This window comes from Diaphorina citri, unplaced genomic scaffold (genome assembly GCF_000475195.1).
Source record: "Diaphorina citri unplaced genomic scaffold, Diaci psyllid genome assembly version 1.1 scaffold95, whole genome shotgun sequence".
Classification (NCBI taxonomy): domain Eukaryota; kingdom Metazoa; phylum Arthropoda; class Insecta; order Hemiptera; family Psyllidae; genus Diaphorina; species Diaphorina citri.
In genome coordinates, this window is record NW_007377532.1 from 322320 (window position 1) to 338446 (window position 16127).

General features: G+C 37.7%; 4 protein-coding genes across 4 annotated transcripts in view; 1 reads left to right on the forward strand and 3 right to left on the reverse strand.

The window, feature by feature from the left end:
• Positions 1 to 16127, reverse strand: part of LOC103524374 — a 39700-nt gene that overhangs the window by 19792 nt on the left and 3781 nt on the right. The window lies entirely within an intron of this gene.
• LOC103524376 lies at positions 899 to 11700 on the reverse strand. Its single transcript, XM_017449584.2, has 5 exons — positions 11229 to 11700; positions 3247 to 3673; positions 2419 to 2614; positions 1573 to 1733; positions 899 to 1246 (listed from the first exon to the last, which is right to left on the reverse strand). Exons 1-5 carry the CDS (start codon positions 11523 to 11525, stop codon positions 1017 to 1019), a joined length of 1311 nt encoding a protein of 436 aa, XP_017305073.2. The 5' UTR covers positions 11526 to 11700; the 3' UTR covers positions 899 to 1016.
• Positions 4747 to 5712, forward strand: LOC103524377 (RE1-silencing transcription factor B-like). The gene has a single exon (XM_026833498.1). The coding sequence runs from the start codon at positions 5157 to 5159 to the stop codon at positions 5403 to 5405; it is 249 nt and encodes an 82-aa protein (XP_026689299.1). The 5' UTR covers positions 4747 to 5156; the 3' UTR covers positions 5406 to 5712.
• Positions 13139 to 14141, reverse strand: LOC113473952. The gene is made up of 2 exons (XM_026833495.1): positions 13703 to 14141; positions 13139 to 13378 (listed from the first exon to the last, which is right to left on the reverse strand). Exons 1-2 carry the CDS (start codon positions 13803 to 13805, stop codon positions 13149 to 13151), a joined length of 333 nt encoding a protein of 110 aa, XP_026689296.1. The 5' UTR covers positions 13806 to 14141; the 3' UTR covers positions 13139 to 13148.

Consider the following 16127-nt stretch of genomic DNA (forward strand, 5'->3'; position numbering starts at 1 on the left):
CATTTATAAGGATATTATTATTATTATTATTTTAATTCAAATGATCTCTGTGTGAACTGCAATGACAAAATCTATTTGAGAATGTGTTTTCCTGACGGATTTATTAGGAGGAAGAAGAAGAAGAATAAAGAGAGAAGCAGGGTATTAATAAAAATACATCTAGAGTCTAGAGCAACTCGATCTCGATTATTTTTTTTTTTTTGTATTAAAAAAAAAACATAACTTCCCAGGTATGGCATTTTTATTTGATTCGCATGTTTGGCCGTATGGGGATCGGAAACATGTACTTTAAAAAATAAAATAATAATACTAATTGTACTAATTTTCTGGTCATCATCTATCATCTTCTCCTGTTTCCAGGCAGTGCTCAATGTATACATTGTTATTCTTATATTTTCGTCTCTGACTTACTGGATCACTGTCGGATGTGCCTAAGTGTATGTTTGGCGGTATGGGGATCGGAAACATGTACTTTGAAAAATAAAATAATAATAATTTTACTAATTTTCTGATCATCATCATCATCTATTATCTTCTCGTGTTTCCAGGCAGTGCTCAATGTATACATTGTTATTCTTATATTTTCGTCTCTGACTTTCTGGATCACTGTCGGATGTGTCTAGGTGTGGATAGATCTCTTCCTAAATGTAAATACATTTGCTTTGCCTGTAACTATACTAACCATTTCCGAAGGAACATGGAATATCACCTCAAAGCTCACACAGGCGAGAAACCATTTAAATGTGACTATTGTCCGTATAAATGTAAACAGGTGTATGATTTAAAGAAACACATGCAAATCAGACATTCTTAGAGGATTGTACAATTTACCATTCAAATAATGTAAAAGAGGGTTTCATAAAAAAAAAAAAAAATCCAATTTAAAACTGTTTGTAGACTGCCATTACAAAATATAGAATTTCTTGATTATTTATGAAAAAAAAAAAAAATCAGAGTACATTTATTGTTTGCCCTTTTGTGGCCAAATTTTTGAAGAGTACATTGAGCCCAGATAATTACGAAAATTTCGTGAAAACAATGAACAGTGAGTAAGCCACCCGGAGACTAGACACGAAGCTACGGTAGTCTATTATGTAGAAGCGCATAAACTTGAAGTGGCGCGGCTTTTGCGATACAAGGACAATGGGTCGCAAGAGCTTCCATACGTCAGAGTCGCAGGTATACCAGAGGTTGTTGAACACGGAGCGATGGATGTTGGCCACTCCCGAGTCAATCAATTCCGAACCTGAAACCAAGGTTAAAATTTTCGTCAACATCTGGTGGCCTATCTTTGTTGTTTTCCCTATCTTCTCGTACGTTGTTAGATGCTTTGAAAAACCCGAGGAGTTAGCCAGCCTAGTTAGCTTGGTTGGTAGCGTGTCTGCCTTGTAAGCGCTAGGCCGCGGGTTCGATGCCCTACCGGGGCGGATTTTATCCTGAATGGACAATGTTTGTTCGCGGAGAGGCTGGCTTTCTCCTATCCTGGCTCCGTTCTCTCTTCGATTTCGGGACGATAAAACCTTAGCAGTAACAGTTCCCTCTATTAAACCTCTTGAAAAAAAAAAGTCTTACCGGTGCACAGAAAATAGTTAAACTGCAAAACGACGAACATGCTGGCGCAAATGTAGCCCCGTGAGACGTCTGTGAATACCAACTGACACAGGAGGGCAACCATAAGGAGTACAGTCACTAGGAGACGTAGACCGAAGACAGTTTGACAGTGCCGCTCGTACCTGTGGATAAAAACATCGTAACCTATTCACTAAAAACTAAAAGGAATTGATTCGTTTGTGGATATAAACATCAAAAACCTGATTAGTCTGATTAGTAAAAACTAAAAAGTATTGACTTGTTTGTGGATTATAAAGGTGTGTCCAAACACAGCCGACCGTCCGTCGATCGACCAGGTGAATCTATGTAGTCGAGGCAGTGTGTGCGGTTCAATCGACGTTGATCAACGGTTGGTCGAGTATGTGTGGACACACGTTAATATCGTAAGCTATTTACTTAAGGGAATAGTTGATTTGTTAATACTCATTGTAATATTATAAATAGTCTTCGTCTAATTCTATTATTTCATTCGTTGCTGGAATTTGAACCGCAGTCTCTCATTGGTGAAAGGCTTTACCTTCCCCTATTCAAGATACCTATTGACATTTACATTTCTCAGTAAACTAATTCAGAATGATACCAATAAACTAAAGAGATTCAATCTTTGTGGATTCCACTCGTTTACCTGTCAACAATTCGCATTAATTTTTGGTGATGGCGGATGATTCTAACAATAAGCCGTTTTGTGTACTGCGATTTGGGGCGGCAATTTTCGATGCCGATATTTGATTGGTAAAGACTTGACGATGGTGCTGCCACAGTGGGAAGGAGTAGAACTCTCGTGCCCTCCTTGATTCACTCGTTTACCTGTCAACAATTCGCATTAATTTTTGGTGATGGCGGATGATTTTAACAATAAGCCGTTTTGTGTACTGCGATTTGGGGCGGTAATTTTCGATGCCGATATTTGATTGGTAAAGACTTGACGATGGTGCTGCCACAGTGGGAAGGAGTAGAACTCTCGTGCCCTCCTTGATATCTGTGTAGACGAAATGACTGTTACCTAGAACAAGATTTATAGATAGATATTAATGATGTCCTTTTGACATCCGAGATAAAAAAAAGACCGATGATATTTCTCAATTTGATTATGTATAGGTTTACATTCTCGTATGTTCCTTGATTTAGGCTACGAGCAAAATACTTTTTCAAGATCCGATGGAAAGAGGATTTTTTCAATGTTATTTTGTAGACGAAACAACTTACCTATGCTTCTCAAATAGTAGGCAAGGCCTCCTTGATATCTGTGTAGACGAAATGACTGTTACCTAGAACAAGATTTATAGATATTAATGATGTCCTTTTGACATCCAAGATAAAAAAAAAGACCGTTGATATTTCTCAATTTAATTATGTATAGGTTTACATTCTCGTATGTTCCTTGATTTAGGCTACGAGCAAAATACTTTTTTTCAAGATCCGATGGAAAGAGGATTTTTTCAATGTTATTTTGTAGACGAAACAACTTACCTATGCTTCTCAAATAGTAGGCAAGGATGATATTTCTCAATTTAATTATGTATAGGTTTACATTCTCGTATGTTCCTTGATTTAGGCTACGAGCGAAATACTTTTTTTCAAGATCCGATGGAAAGAGGACTTTTTCAATGTTATTTTGTAGACGAAACAACTTACCTATGCTTCTCAAATAGTAGGCAAGGATATCTAGCTGTCCTTTGATGTGTAACGTTATAAACGGCATAGTTGTGATCGTTTCAAATAAAATCGTTTGCAAAATGACCCCATAATACACGACAACAACCCAGACAAGTTCGTAATACGGACTCAGAGAGTAGTCGAAAGGTAGAAAGAACTCCGTCTTAAATTTGCGATCCGGATTTTGGCGATTGGTCAACTGAAGCTCTTCTTCTGTCATGGTCGAAATCGTCGACTCCAAAAACCACATGGACCCCAAAATGACCAAAATGATGGTGATAATAGTCGACGCGACGTACTCAATAGTGAGAATACGCTTCACGTACTTGTGATTCTTAATGAAGATCCGGTGGAAGGATTGTAACAATGAGACGTTCCTCTTGTGTGAAATGAATTGCAAGCCATATTCAATGCAAACTGACACACAGTAAATACTTTCGAACAATTGCATGGAAAGTACGATGACGCTCTTAGTGGACACGAAAATCAACTGAAGGAACAATGGCAGTGTTACACATTGAAAGCAGGCGAAATTGAACAGCGACAGGAATCTTATTTTTGTCGATGTAATGCTTTGAAAGCGGAACACTTGGGCCAAATATGTCGTGAAGATGAGACACGGGTAGTTTTGATTTGCGTGGAAGATTGCCTCGATCTTTGACTTGATATGGGCCTTTGTACGATCCACTAATCTGAATTTCATTTTAGATGGTGGGGAAAAAATCGGTGTAGTGTCGACGAAAAGATTGATAGATTTGTGTGAGAAAATTCGAAAAAACTGCGAATGAGGAAAACGAAGTGAACAAATGATTATTATTCAGTGAGGTGTTTTTCCAATCACACAATTTTTTTTCCTCCAAAAGTACAAAAACTACAAAATTCTAATTATTGTAAACAATAAAAAAGTAAAAAGAAAATAATGATATGTTTGTATACTTATTTTCCAAACAAAAATGTTTTGTTTACTTTCATGACTAGCATTAAAAGAAAGAAAAAAAATTGCGAAGTTTTTGAAAAGTTACAAAAAAACTAAATTGTTGAGTTTGTGTTTCTTTTTGTCATCTTTTACTCTTAAGTTCTCTTTCTGTTGTCACTATGAAATTTCAGCAAATGTGTACTGAAAAAGAGACTCTAGAATGTCTGGGGTTCGACAAAACTTGATTTTTTCCCAAGTTGAAAACCTCATCCATCTAATGTTGCAAAGCTGAATGAAAACAATATTATTTTCAATAACCGTCTCCATCCTGTTCCTACTTTTTCAGAGTTTACCGAAGCCGACTACATTTGTTACCACTGTAACGACTTCGTTCTCGCCAATAACAAGACGTTTCTTCAGCACTGTCGTCACTGTCCGGGCGTCGAACGCCTCCACAATCTCCAGCGTTACGTCTGCTTTGCCTGCGACTACTTCACGCCCAACTCCAGCCACATGAAACGTCACCTGTTGAAACACACGGGCGAGAAACCATTTAAATGTATGTAGAGGAGCAAAGACTAACTCGGTTGAGTCCCCTTCCACTTCATCCCTAGCGACTATTTGGAACAGAGAGGGGATAAGGGAGAGTATGATCCCTAGATCCCAAAAAGGAGGATTGACTGAACACTACTGAACAGGAGTTGATTGAGAGCTATCCTCGAGAGCGTCTGTAAAGAGTAACTATAGTCTAGCGGTCGGGAAGTTGTGAGGTCTTTGCGAAGCGATATTACGAAGTTTAGTGTTTCGATTATTACCTACCCTCTTGTACTTAATAACTTGTGTTGCCGAACTTTTCTGTAATCTAAAATAAATATAAGCTTTCTATTTCATTAACGATTATTATTGTAACTGTATAAATATCTTTGTTCGTTATTTATCTCTGTCAAACTTAAGTTTAGTGCATCTATTAGTAATGTTTGCTTGGAATATTGAAGAAGTTGAAGACGGCAGCCGCTCGTCTTCTACATGTACAATGTGGGCGTACAAGACGAACCAGAGCGAACATTTGAAGAACCACGTGCGAACGCATACGGGAGAGAAACCATTTTCTTGCTCACAGTGTGAATTTCGGAGTTCGAGTAAGCAGGGGATCTATTACCACGCGAAAACGATGGGGCATCCTATTTCCGGACGAATAATGGAAGATGATCCTTTGCAATAAACAATACGCGTCCAACCTTTTGTCCACCTCTGTGGTTGTGTGGTTAAGAGCATTGATTCTCAACCCTGAAGACTTCCGGGCGCTACGGAAGTTTTCTGACCAAAAATTTCAGTTCCTGGATTCCAAAAGAATGTCAAGGTACATTATTGCGAAAGTGGTCCTGAGATACTTGAAAAACCTTCTTTCTCTGTATCTACTTTTGAACAAAGTTGTTATCATGCTCTGTAGCTATCTCCGAACAAAATATCAACTCAAATAATTTTAGTCTTCATGTCTTTCCAGTCTTTCAAAGGAGCGCAATTTTGGAGTGAGACAGCTGGTTGATTAAAATGGTGACGTTTAACTCCTACATTTAGGTATAAAATAAATCTAGATGGTTTTAACTTTTAACAAATTAGATATAAGTATTATGTAAATATACGTAAATAATAATATTATATTAAAAAGGTAGGTAAAAAAATATTGTTATAAATATTGTTATATTGATCTTTTTACTGTTTTTTTTTTTTTTTTTTTTTTTTTTAAAGTGTGGTTTCCCCTTTTTTTTCAAAATCCGCCATGAGACTGATGGGTTTTACTCGTATATTTGAAAGTTATTAATTCTTTTTAAATGCATTTTATAGGCTGTTGCAAACTTGTTTTAAGGAAATCAACACTTATTATTCGGGTTTTCATTATGTCCTTTACATCACAGTATGAAAATTAAAATAAATAAGAAAACAAATATTTAATTTTAACTGAAATTTTCTTTTTTCTGATTGACTCTTTGATATAGGATAAATGTACCGATAGGTAGGTACTTGAAAATATTTTCCCTCCATCATTCTATTTTTAGTTTCCTATTATATTTCAGATAATGCTCAATGTATACATTGTCATTCTTATATTTTTGTCTCTGACTTACTGGATCACTGTCGAATGTGCCTAAGTGTGGATAGATCTCTTCCTGAATACAAGTACGTTTGCTTTGCCTGTAATCATACCAACCGATTGCGAAGCAACATGGAATACCATATCAAAGCTCACACAGGCGAGAAACCATTTAAATGTGACTATTGTCCGTATAAATGTAAACAGGTGTATGATTTAAAGAAACATATACACATCCATTTTTCGGGGCGATGAGGCCCGCCGCACATTAAAAGCGTGCTCTCTGTAGACTCTATTATTTTCATAGGTTTGGTTCTTGCCTATGAAAAAAGCCTATAAAAATGATAAAAACTTGGAAATTATAGAGGCCCTCTAATCCTCTATACCAGACGCTATAATCGGTATATCATTCTCATAGTTTCTGTTTTTCAGGCGACTAAGCGCTATTAAAAGTTGCGCGTCTATGCTTCCAATATGCGAGGGGCCTTAGACCTCGGTTGTTACAGTTCCCTCTATTCATAATACTCAATAACCGTCTCCATCCTGTTCCTACTTTTTCAGAGTTTACCGAAGCCGACTACATTTGTTACCACTGTAACGACTTCGTTCTCGCCAATAACAAGACGTTTCTTCAGCACTGTCGTCACTGTCCGGGCGTCGAACGCCTCCACAATCTCCAGCGTTACGTCTGCTTTGCCTGCGACTACTTCACGCCCAACTCCAGCCACATGAAACGTCACCTGTTGAAACACACGGGCGAGAAACCATTTAAATGTATGTAGAGGAGCAAAGACTAACTCGGTTGAGTCCCCTTCCACTTCATCCCTAGCGACTATTTGGAACAGAGAGGGGATAAGGGAGAGTATGATCCCTAGATCCCAAAAAGGAGGATTGACTGAACACTACTGAACAGGAGTTGATTGAGAGCTATCCTCGAGAGCGTCTGTAAAGAGTAACTATAGTCTAGCGGTCGGGAAGTTGTGAGGTCTTTGCGAAGCGATATTACGAAGTTTAGTGTTTCGATTATTACCTACCCTCTTGTACTTAATAACTTGTGTTGCCGAACTTTTCTGTAATCTAAAATAAATATAAGCTTTCTATTTCATTAACGATTATTATTGTAACTGTATAAATATCTTTGTTCGTTATTTATCTCTGTCAAACTTAAGTTTAGTGCATCTATTAGTAATGTTTGCTTGGAATATTGAAGAAGTTGAAGACGGCAGCCGCTCGTCTTCTACATCAGAAGTGGGATCTAACACAAACGCCGACCCTATCAACATCAATGATGAAAAAATAATTGGACCATCCATGTTTTCATCCGGAACTCTTCTCACCGAGCTTGAAAAAACATCACCAGAGGTACGGAATATTTTTCAAGAACTAATCAAACGCATTCCGGATCAAAATTCGGGCCAGGTAAGATTGCCCATATTCAATCCAGCTCGAGGCAAATTGGGACCTCGATCTTGGCTCCAGACAGTGGACTCATGTCTTGCTGGTCGTGAAATGACCAGCAGTGATTTAATCCTGACGCTTGGAGCGGCACTAGAGGGTAGCGCAGCAAACTGGTTTGCTCGCATAGCACGTCCCGGACTTAATTGGCCTACCTTTAAAAGCAGATTTGAACGATCGTTTACCAGAGTAGTAACATCTGCGGCGACCTTCTACGACCAGATGCAAATCGAACCAAAGACATCCGATGATTATGATACTCTGTTCGTGGAAATGTTCGGAATTCTGGATAGCCTGTGCGAAGATCTAACTAAAGAGCAAATAAAAATCCCCATGTTCAAGCCAAAACATCGTGTTTTGGTTTGAACTCCGATCCCCGTGTTCAAAACCCCATAATGTGTGTCATGCGCAGAAACCAAAACTCGTCGAGCATCGTACTCGATCCCCAAAAAAATGCGTTGCGAAATCTGTCTAATATGTAATAAAAAAAAACTATCGAAAACTATCGATAGTTATCGATAGTTTTTTTGATAACTATAGATGGCGCCGACTATCGATAGTTCTCCTCCTCTACCCAGTACATAAACACGGCCTCAGGGTGTGTTTATGTACCGGGTTGAGATGAGCTCGGACGAGGTGAGATAGGATATTTTTTCCCACTCATAAAAAATAAAAAACAAGAACACTAGCGCTATCAGCTACAGTGGTACAAATGTGAAACACACGCAGTGGTGTGGGAGAATAAACAGTGCTGTGGTTTACAAATTATGCAAAGTACGTTTTTAAACAACAATATGTTTTGTCAAATTACTTTTGTAGGAAAATTCCCTTGAACACAAATCACATTTATATCTGATACCCTGGTGTAGATTCATAAATGTTTTGTCAAATTACTTTTGCAGGAAAATTCCTTTGAACACAAGTCACATTTATTTTTTATGCCCTGGTGTAGTTTCATATGTCCTAATTGGTGTTCTCCATGATGCTCTTGTTCTATTTCTTCAGGATAGACTTGCGAACAGCGCACATTTTTTTATGTAACAATTAGCTCTAAAGGTACCTAATTTTTCCACCCAATCATAGTTGTTTTTTTTTCTTCCAAATTAGAAAAAAAATCTGTTTCCCCCCCCCCCATTTTTGTTAAATAAAATCGAATATTAAAATTTTGTTGTTACGTATTCGTACTTCGTACGTCTTATTTTCTTTACCCACTTGACTCCGGACCTTCATAGCCTACTAAAAAATTGGAACTACATCGCCCCTCATACGAAAAAAAAAACAACAATAAACAAATAAACAAACAACCAAACACATAATACAGACAGATAGACAACAAAACAGACAGACAGATGGACTGACAAAGAAACAAATGAACCTAACATATCGATCGCCCCTCTGTTGGTTTTCAGAGAAATGTATCCACTGCGGCGAGTACACGGATCGAAATCTGATCGATTTGGCCGAACACTGTCGCTCGTGTATCGCCGCGCCCCGACCTCATCCTTTCCGTTATCGCTTCGTGTGTTACGCATGCAATAAGAACTTCTACCAGATCTCGGATATCAAGCGACATATCGCTACCCATTTTAAACGGAAACCGTCAAAGAGGAATTGAAAGATTGACTCGTTTTTATGGTTCTTTGTAAACGAAAAATAAGTACTACTAAACAGGGCTTGACTAAAAAATTACCAAAAGACAAATAATTTTCATTTTATAATTAGGTATAAAATAGAAAGAGGTGGAGGTGATAGTAAATATAATAATACTTTATTTTTACAGTGTACAACTTGAATTTCTTTATTTTCCTCCAATAAAGTTCAATTTTCTGTTATTTTTGTAGTCAGTTTTGAATTAATTTTCATGATTTTTGCTAATTAAGGCAGACACGCTACTCTCCATGCTGACTGAGCAGGCTTTGACTCACCAATGACACCTTGTGTTTGCCTGTTTGTGTATTATGATATTAAACGACACATCAGAACAACACATTCTTCACGACAAAAGTTATACGCTCCAGCGTGCTTACGTGTAACCAATCTCGCAAGATAGCAATACTCTTGGTCACATGCAAGTGTTGAAATCCAAATGAAAATCTTACTTTCTGCATCACATTAGAACAACATATTTTTTGACAACAAGTTGTACGTTCCAGAATACTTACCTGTAACCAGTCTCCATTGGGTGCAATACACTTGATCACATACAAGTTGATAGGTTAAACTCAAATTGAGAATCTTACCTACTGCAACCCGTTGAGTGCAATTTCATTTCCTCGGCAAAGATAACATTTAGCAAGTCCATTTGAGCCACAGAAACACAATTCGCAACCTCACAGCCATCATTAATTTTATTGAGACCACCAAAGTTATCCGCAATATTAGTATTCGAACGAAATTCAACTGGACAGATTTGAAATATTGCCCTACGACCTGCGAATTTATCTTTACCAACTACCGACAGCTTGGAATTCTTTGTAAGTAGGAAATCCAATAATGGGGTAAAACTCAGATAATGTAGAAGCAAAATAGTGCAGCTCCTAAAAGGTATAGTGTCTGAGATAAAAAGTTAAAGTTGCGTATTTTTTTTAACTGTCTTTCTTTTTAAATAGGACCTACTTAAGTTCCCTGTCGATCTCATTTGAAATTTACTCATCTAGTCATTATTTGTGTTATTTTTAATTTTGTTTTATGTATTTCCTTCTCAATTATGATTCCATAATCAGTTTTATTTTATTTTAACACTTATTGTAGCTAACGTAACATTGTATCTAGTCATTTAAATATTTATTATTTACATAAGTTAACTTTTTTTCCTCCTCTTTTATTGTGGAAACCATTTTCAAGTCAAATTATACAATCTAAGGTTTCAAAAATACACATGACACTATAAATTGTAAATTCGCATTATTCTTTCCATTTCTTCTGAGGCCAAAACATAATTCTAAGTTTAAGTGTGAGACTTTACACATGACTAGTTTAAAAAAACAGCAGTCATAAAGCGGCCCCTAGATATGCAATATCATTGCGCAAACCGGGTTGCACAATGTATTGATGGTAGCGCAATGTCACACTCAGATGTTCAACCAGATTGTGCAAACAGTACTCGTTGACGGGACGAGTTGAGGGTATTTTCAACTTTTTGGAAATTACGCAATATATTGCACAACCTTTCAATCTCGCCCTCAGACGCTCAATTTGGACCAATTTTATTGCTCAAACCAGAATATTGCACGTCTAGGGGCCGCTTTAGTGACAGTGAATTTACTCCCAAAGGCATCAAGGAAAATAAATTATTATAAACGAAAATTATTTCCCTCCCCAGAGGCTACCTGTATCCACTGTCGACTCCTCCTAGTTCCTACGGCCGAAGAGCTCATGTACCATTGCAAAACGTGCAGCACGCTATCACGCCCTAACATCTCGTACAAGTATACCTGCTACGCTTGCGACTATCACACGCTCATGTCCGAAGACATGAAGAAGCACATGCGAAAACACCTCAATGCAAACTGACACACAGTAAATACTTTCGAACAATTGCATGGAAAGTACGATGACGTTCTTAGTGGACACGAAAATCAACTGAAGGAACAATGGCAGTGTTACACATTGAAAGCAGGCGAAATTGAACAGCGACAGGAATCTTATTTTTGTCGATGCAATGCTTTGAAAGCGGAACACTTGGGCCAAATATGTCGTGAAGATGAGACACGGGTAGTTTTGATTTGCGTGGAAGATTGCCTCGATCTTTGACTTGATATGGGCCTTTGTACGATCCACTAATCTGAATTTCATTTTAGATGGTGGGGAAAAAATCGGTGTAGTGTCGACGAAAAGATTGATAGATTTGTGTGAGAAAATTCGAAAAAACTGCGAATGAGGAAAACGAAGTGAACAAATGATTATTATTCGGTGAGGTGTTTTTCCAATCACAATTTTTTTTCCTCCAAAAGTACAAAAACTACAAAATTCTAATTATTGTAAAGAATAAAAAAGTAAAAAGAAAATAATGATATGTTTGTATATTTTCCAAACAAAAATGTTTTGTTTAATTTCATGACTAGCAGTTTTTGAAAAGTTACAAAAAAAACTGAATTGTTGAGTTTGTGTTTCCTTTTGTCATCTTTTACTCCTAAGTTCTCTTTCTGTTGTCACTATGAAATTTCAGCAAATGTGTACTGAAAAAGAGACTCTGGAATGTCTGGGGTTCGACAAAACTTGATTTTTTCCCCAAGTTGAAAACCTCATCCATCTAATGTTGCAAAGCTGAATGAAAACAACATTATTTTTAGTATAAAAAAATAGAATCAAGTGCCAGCCTAGTTGGCTTGGATGGTAACGCGTCCACCTTATATCCTCAAGATCGCGGGTTTGATTCCGGCTTGGGGCGAACTTTATCCTAAGTAGAAAAGGTTCGTTCTCTAAACAGCTGACTTTGAATTAGCCTATCCTCATTTTTTTTTTTTTTTTTTTTCATTTTCTCATGGAAAGTTCCCTCTCTTAAGTATAACTTGAATGCTTTTTCGTTGAAGGAATTATCCTATTGAATTCTCTCTCAATCCTAAACCTTTCTGTGCTACCTTTGAGGTAACCTTTCTGTGCTTTCTGTGCTACGTGGGATAGGGAAAAGCAAATTACCTTGAAAGTTCCCGTCTTGGAGTACAATTTTTTATGTAAATAAAAGTTGGTGAATTTTGCATTACCTATGCCTATGACTTGCTTGTTTTTGAGGGGAAAAAGACATAGGGAAAATTAAATGCGAATATCGAAATAATATGATTTACCTGTACATGAAAAAACAAACACATTTGGGCCAAGGTATCCATTTCCATTTCCAATAGCAGAGGTTTCGGTTCATAAATGCGGTCATTATTCATTCTGCTATGAGATCAACTATTTGTAACACTAGCACATAAATGGTAATGATAATATTATTTTATTGAACAATATTAACAAAATGAGATTAATAACAAATTGGACTATTGATGTTGAAGAGTAGATAGGGATTGCCTATTTTACTACCGAGGACGTTCTTGAGGAAAGTAACTCGGTTTTGTTCAAATGAAGAAAATAATTTGGTTTTGTTCAAATCTTTTGGCTATGAAATCAACGGGTAGGTTTTCAAATCCTGTTACTAATGCGCCCCTGTGCAAACTTTCCCACAGAACTCATCGTCACTTGCATGTACTGCAGCAAGATCCTCACGTATGAAACAGAAACCATCATGAACCACTGCAAGTTTTGCAAGGCCGTCTCTCGGCCGACCAAATACCAACGCTACGTGTGCTGCCTATGCTTATAGAATTTCTTGATTGTTTATGAAAAAAAAAAAAAAATAGTACATTATTTATTGTTTGCCCTTTTGTGGCCAAATGTTTACATACATTGAGCTCAGATAATTACATTGAGCCCAGATAATTACGAAAATTTCGTGAAAACAACGAACAGTGAGTAAGCCACCCGGAGACTAGACACGAAGCTACGGTAGTCTATTATGTAGAAGCGCATAAACTTGAAGTGGCGCGGCTTTTGCGATACAAGGACAATGGGTAGCAAGAGCTTCCATACGTCAGAGTCGCAGGTATACCAGAGGTTGTTGAACACGGATCGATGGATGTTGGCCACTCCCGAGTCAATCAATTCCGAACCTGAAACCAAGGTTAAAATTTTCGTCAACATCTGGTGGCCTATCTTTGTTGTTTTCCCTATCTTCTCGTACGTTGTTAGATGTTTTGAAAAACCCGAGGAGTTAGCCAGCCTAGTTAGCTTGGTTAGTAGCGTGTCTGCCTTGTAAGCGCTAGGCCGCGGGTTCGATGCCCTACCGGGGCGGATTTTATCCTGAATGGACAATATTCGTTCGCGGAACGGCTGGCTTTCTCCTATCCTGGCTCCGTTCTCTCTTCGATTTCGGGACGATAAGACCTTAGCAGTAACAGTTCCCTCTATTAAACCTCTTGAAAAAAAAGTCTTACCGGTGCACAGAAAATAGTTGAACTGCAAAACGACGATCATGCTGGCGCAAATGTAGCCCCGTGAGACGTCTGTGAATACCAACTGACACAGGAGGGCAACCATAAGGAGTACAGTCACTAGGAGACGTAGACCGATGACAATTTGACAGTCCCGCTCGTACCTGTGGATAAAAACATCGTAACCTATTCACTAAAAGCTAAAAGGAATTGATTCGCTTGTGGATATAAACATCAAAACCTGATTAGTCTGATTAGTAAAAACTAAAAAGTATTGACTTGTTGGTGGATTATAAAGGTGTGTCCAAACAGAGCTGACCGTCCGTCGATCGACCAGGTGAATCCATGTAGTCGAGGCAGTGTGTGCGCTTCAATCGCCGTTGATCAACGGTTGGTCGAGTATGTGTGGACACACGTTAATATCGTAAGCTATTTACTTAAGGGAATAGTTGATTTGTTAATACTCAATAATTATTACTTTTACAAGCATATTTGTGTACCAAAAAGAAAGCATATTTGTGTACCAAAAAGAGATTCAAAAGTGGTGAGAACTAAAAAAATAGCATGTTCTTCAACTTTCACGACTTCTTTCACTCCCATTTGTATTTCTTGCTTTTATTTTAATCCTACAATCCAGAAATACCTTTGTACCCACCTGTTCCCCCCCCAGGCCCTAGCTATACTTATGTAGGTACTTGTGAAATCAAATTTAATGCTTCTAATATCTACCTCTTCACTTAACTCTACTGATTGCTGTCTTTTTTTTTTCATTCCAGAGTTCTGCATCCATTGCAAGTCCTACATACCGGGTGATTTGGACAGTTTGGTGACACATTGCCGCACCTGCGCCTACATGGTGCGTCCCGATCCGTTCCGGCACAAGTTCGTGTGCTATGACTGCGGCAAAAATTTCTACCAAATTTGCGACGTCAAGCGGCACATTCAGAGACACTTCAAGAGGGCCGGACCAAGACCGTCTTTGTCGAAAAAGAAATAGAAGCGAGACTGTCCGGAGTCAAGGGAGATTTTTTTTTATATATTTAGATATATTTTATTATTACCTTGAATTGGGTGGATATATTTTCTGTTTCTCCGTTTTTATTCCTTGATATTTATTTATGACTTATTGTTTAATTGGTGTTCTCCATGATGCTCTTGTTCTATTTCCTCAGGATAGACTTGCGAACAGCGCACATTTTTTTATTTTTTATAGCTCTAAAGGTACCTAATTTTTCCACCCAATCATAGTTGTTTTTTTTCTTCCAAATTAGAAAAAAAATCTGTTTTCCTTCCTCCCCCATATTTTTGTTAAATAAAATCGAATATTAAAATTTTGTTGTTACGTATTCGTACTTCGTACGTCTTATTTTCTTTATCCACTTGACTACGGACCTTCATAGCCTACTAAAAAATTGGAACTACATCGCCCCTAATACGAAAAAAAAAAAACAACAAACAAATAAACAAACAACCAAACACATAATACAGACAGATAGACAACAAAACAGACAGACAGATGGACTGACAAAGAAACAAATGAACCTAACATATCGATCGCCCCTCTGTTGGTTTTCAGAGAAATGTATCCACTGCGGCGAGTACACGGATCGAAATCTGATCGATTTGGCCGAACACTGTCGCTCGTGTATCGCCGCGCCCCGACCTCATCCTTTCCGTTATCGCTTCGTGTGTTACGCATGCAATAAGAACTTCTACCAGATCTCGGATATCAAGCGACATATCGCTACCCATTTTAAACGGAAACCGTCAAAGAGGAATTCGTGCTGTCGGGGTGTAAAGAACGCACACGTTTTCTTCTAACTGCGAAAGGCCTTCGTCTGTTGAGTGGCGTTCAGTGTGACGTGCACGATGACGCCTTTGACACCTCTCTAGTGTGTGCCATTACATTCAATAGATTTCCTTTTAGGAGTAGTCTACTCCCTCTTTATCCCAGCGGAAATCCCACCCGTCCCCCGGGGCCCTTGTGGATGAAGTAAACATCCTTTTGTTTTTATAGGAACCCCTTAGGGGTAGGCACGTTTTCGAAAGCGAAAATGCCTACCAATATCGGTAAATATACTTAAAAGTACAAGACAAGCTTTATAGATACATTTATTTACCTTAGAAACTATTTAACTTAATTAATTAATTGTTTTTAGTAGCTTTTAATTAAGTTTTGATGTATGTTTCTTATTGTCTTTTAACTTGAAATAACCTCCTTTTATTTCTTTAAATTCGACATGTTGACATTTTGGCTTATGTTCAAATCTATACTATAATAATAGGTGGCCCAGCGTGGAGAAAGATAAATATGGATGTAATATTTATTTTAATAAACAGAAGACCATTAAAAAAATCAGTTGGGACAAATTCATCATGAAAAAGCAAATGTAAAATGTTTCCTTGGTATTTTTGCTCAGTTAGAAAG

Coding starts and splice junctions, on each gene's coding strand:
- LOC103524376 (XM_017449584.2), bottom strand. CDS start 11,525: ATGAAATTCAGATTAGTGGATCGTACAAAGGCCCATATCAAGTCAAAG. Junction 1,734..2,418: donor TTAATGCGAATTGTTGACAG/GTAAACGAGTGA, acceptor TTTTATCCACAG/GTACGAGCGGCACTGTCAAA. Junction 1,247..1,572: donor TAACTATTTTCTGTGCACCG/GTAAGACTTTTT, acceptor CCTTGGTTTCAG/GTTCGGAATTGATTGACTCG.
- LOC113473952 (XM_026833495.1), bottom strand. CDS start 13,805: ATGGTTGCCCTCCTGTGTCAGTTGGTATTCACAGACGTCTCACGGGGC. Junction 13,379..13,702: donor CAACTATTTTCTGTGCACCG/GTAAGACTTTTT, acceptor CCTTGGTTTCAG/GTTCGGAATTGATTGACTCG.
- LOC103524377 (XM_026833498.1), top strand. CDS start 5,157: ATGTTTGCTTGGAATATTGAAGAAGTTGAAGACGGCAGCCGCTCGTCT.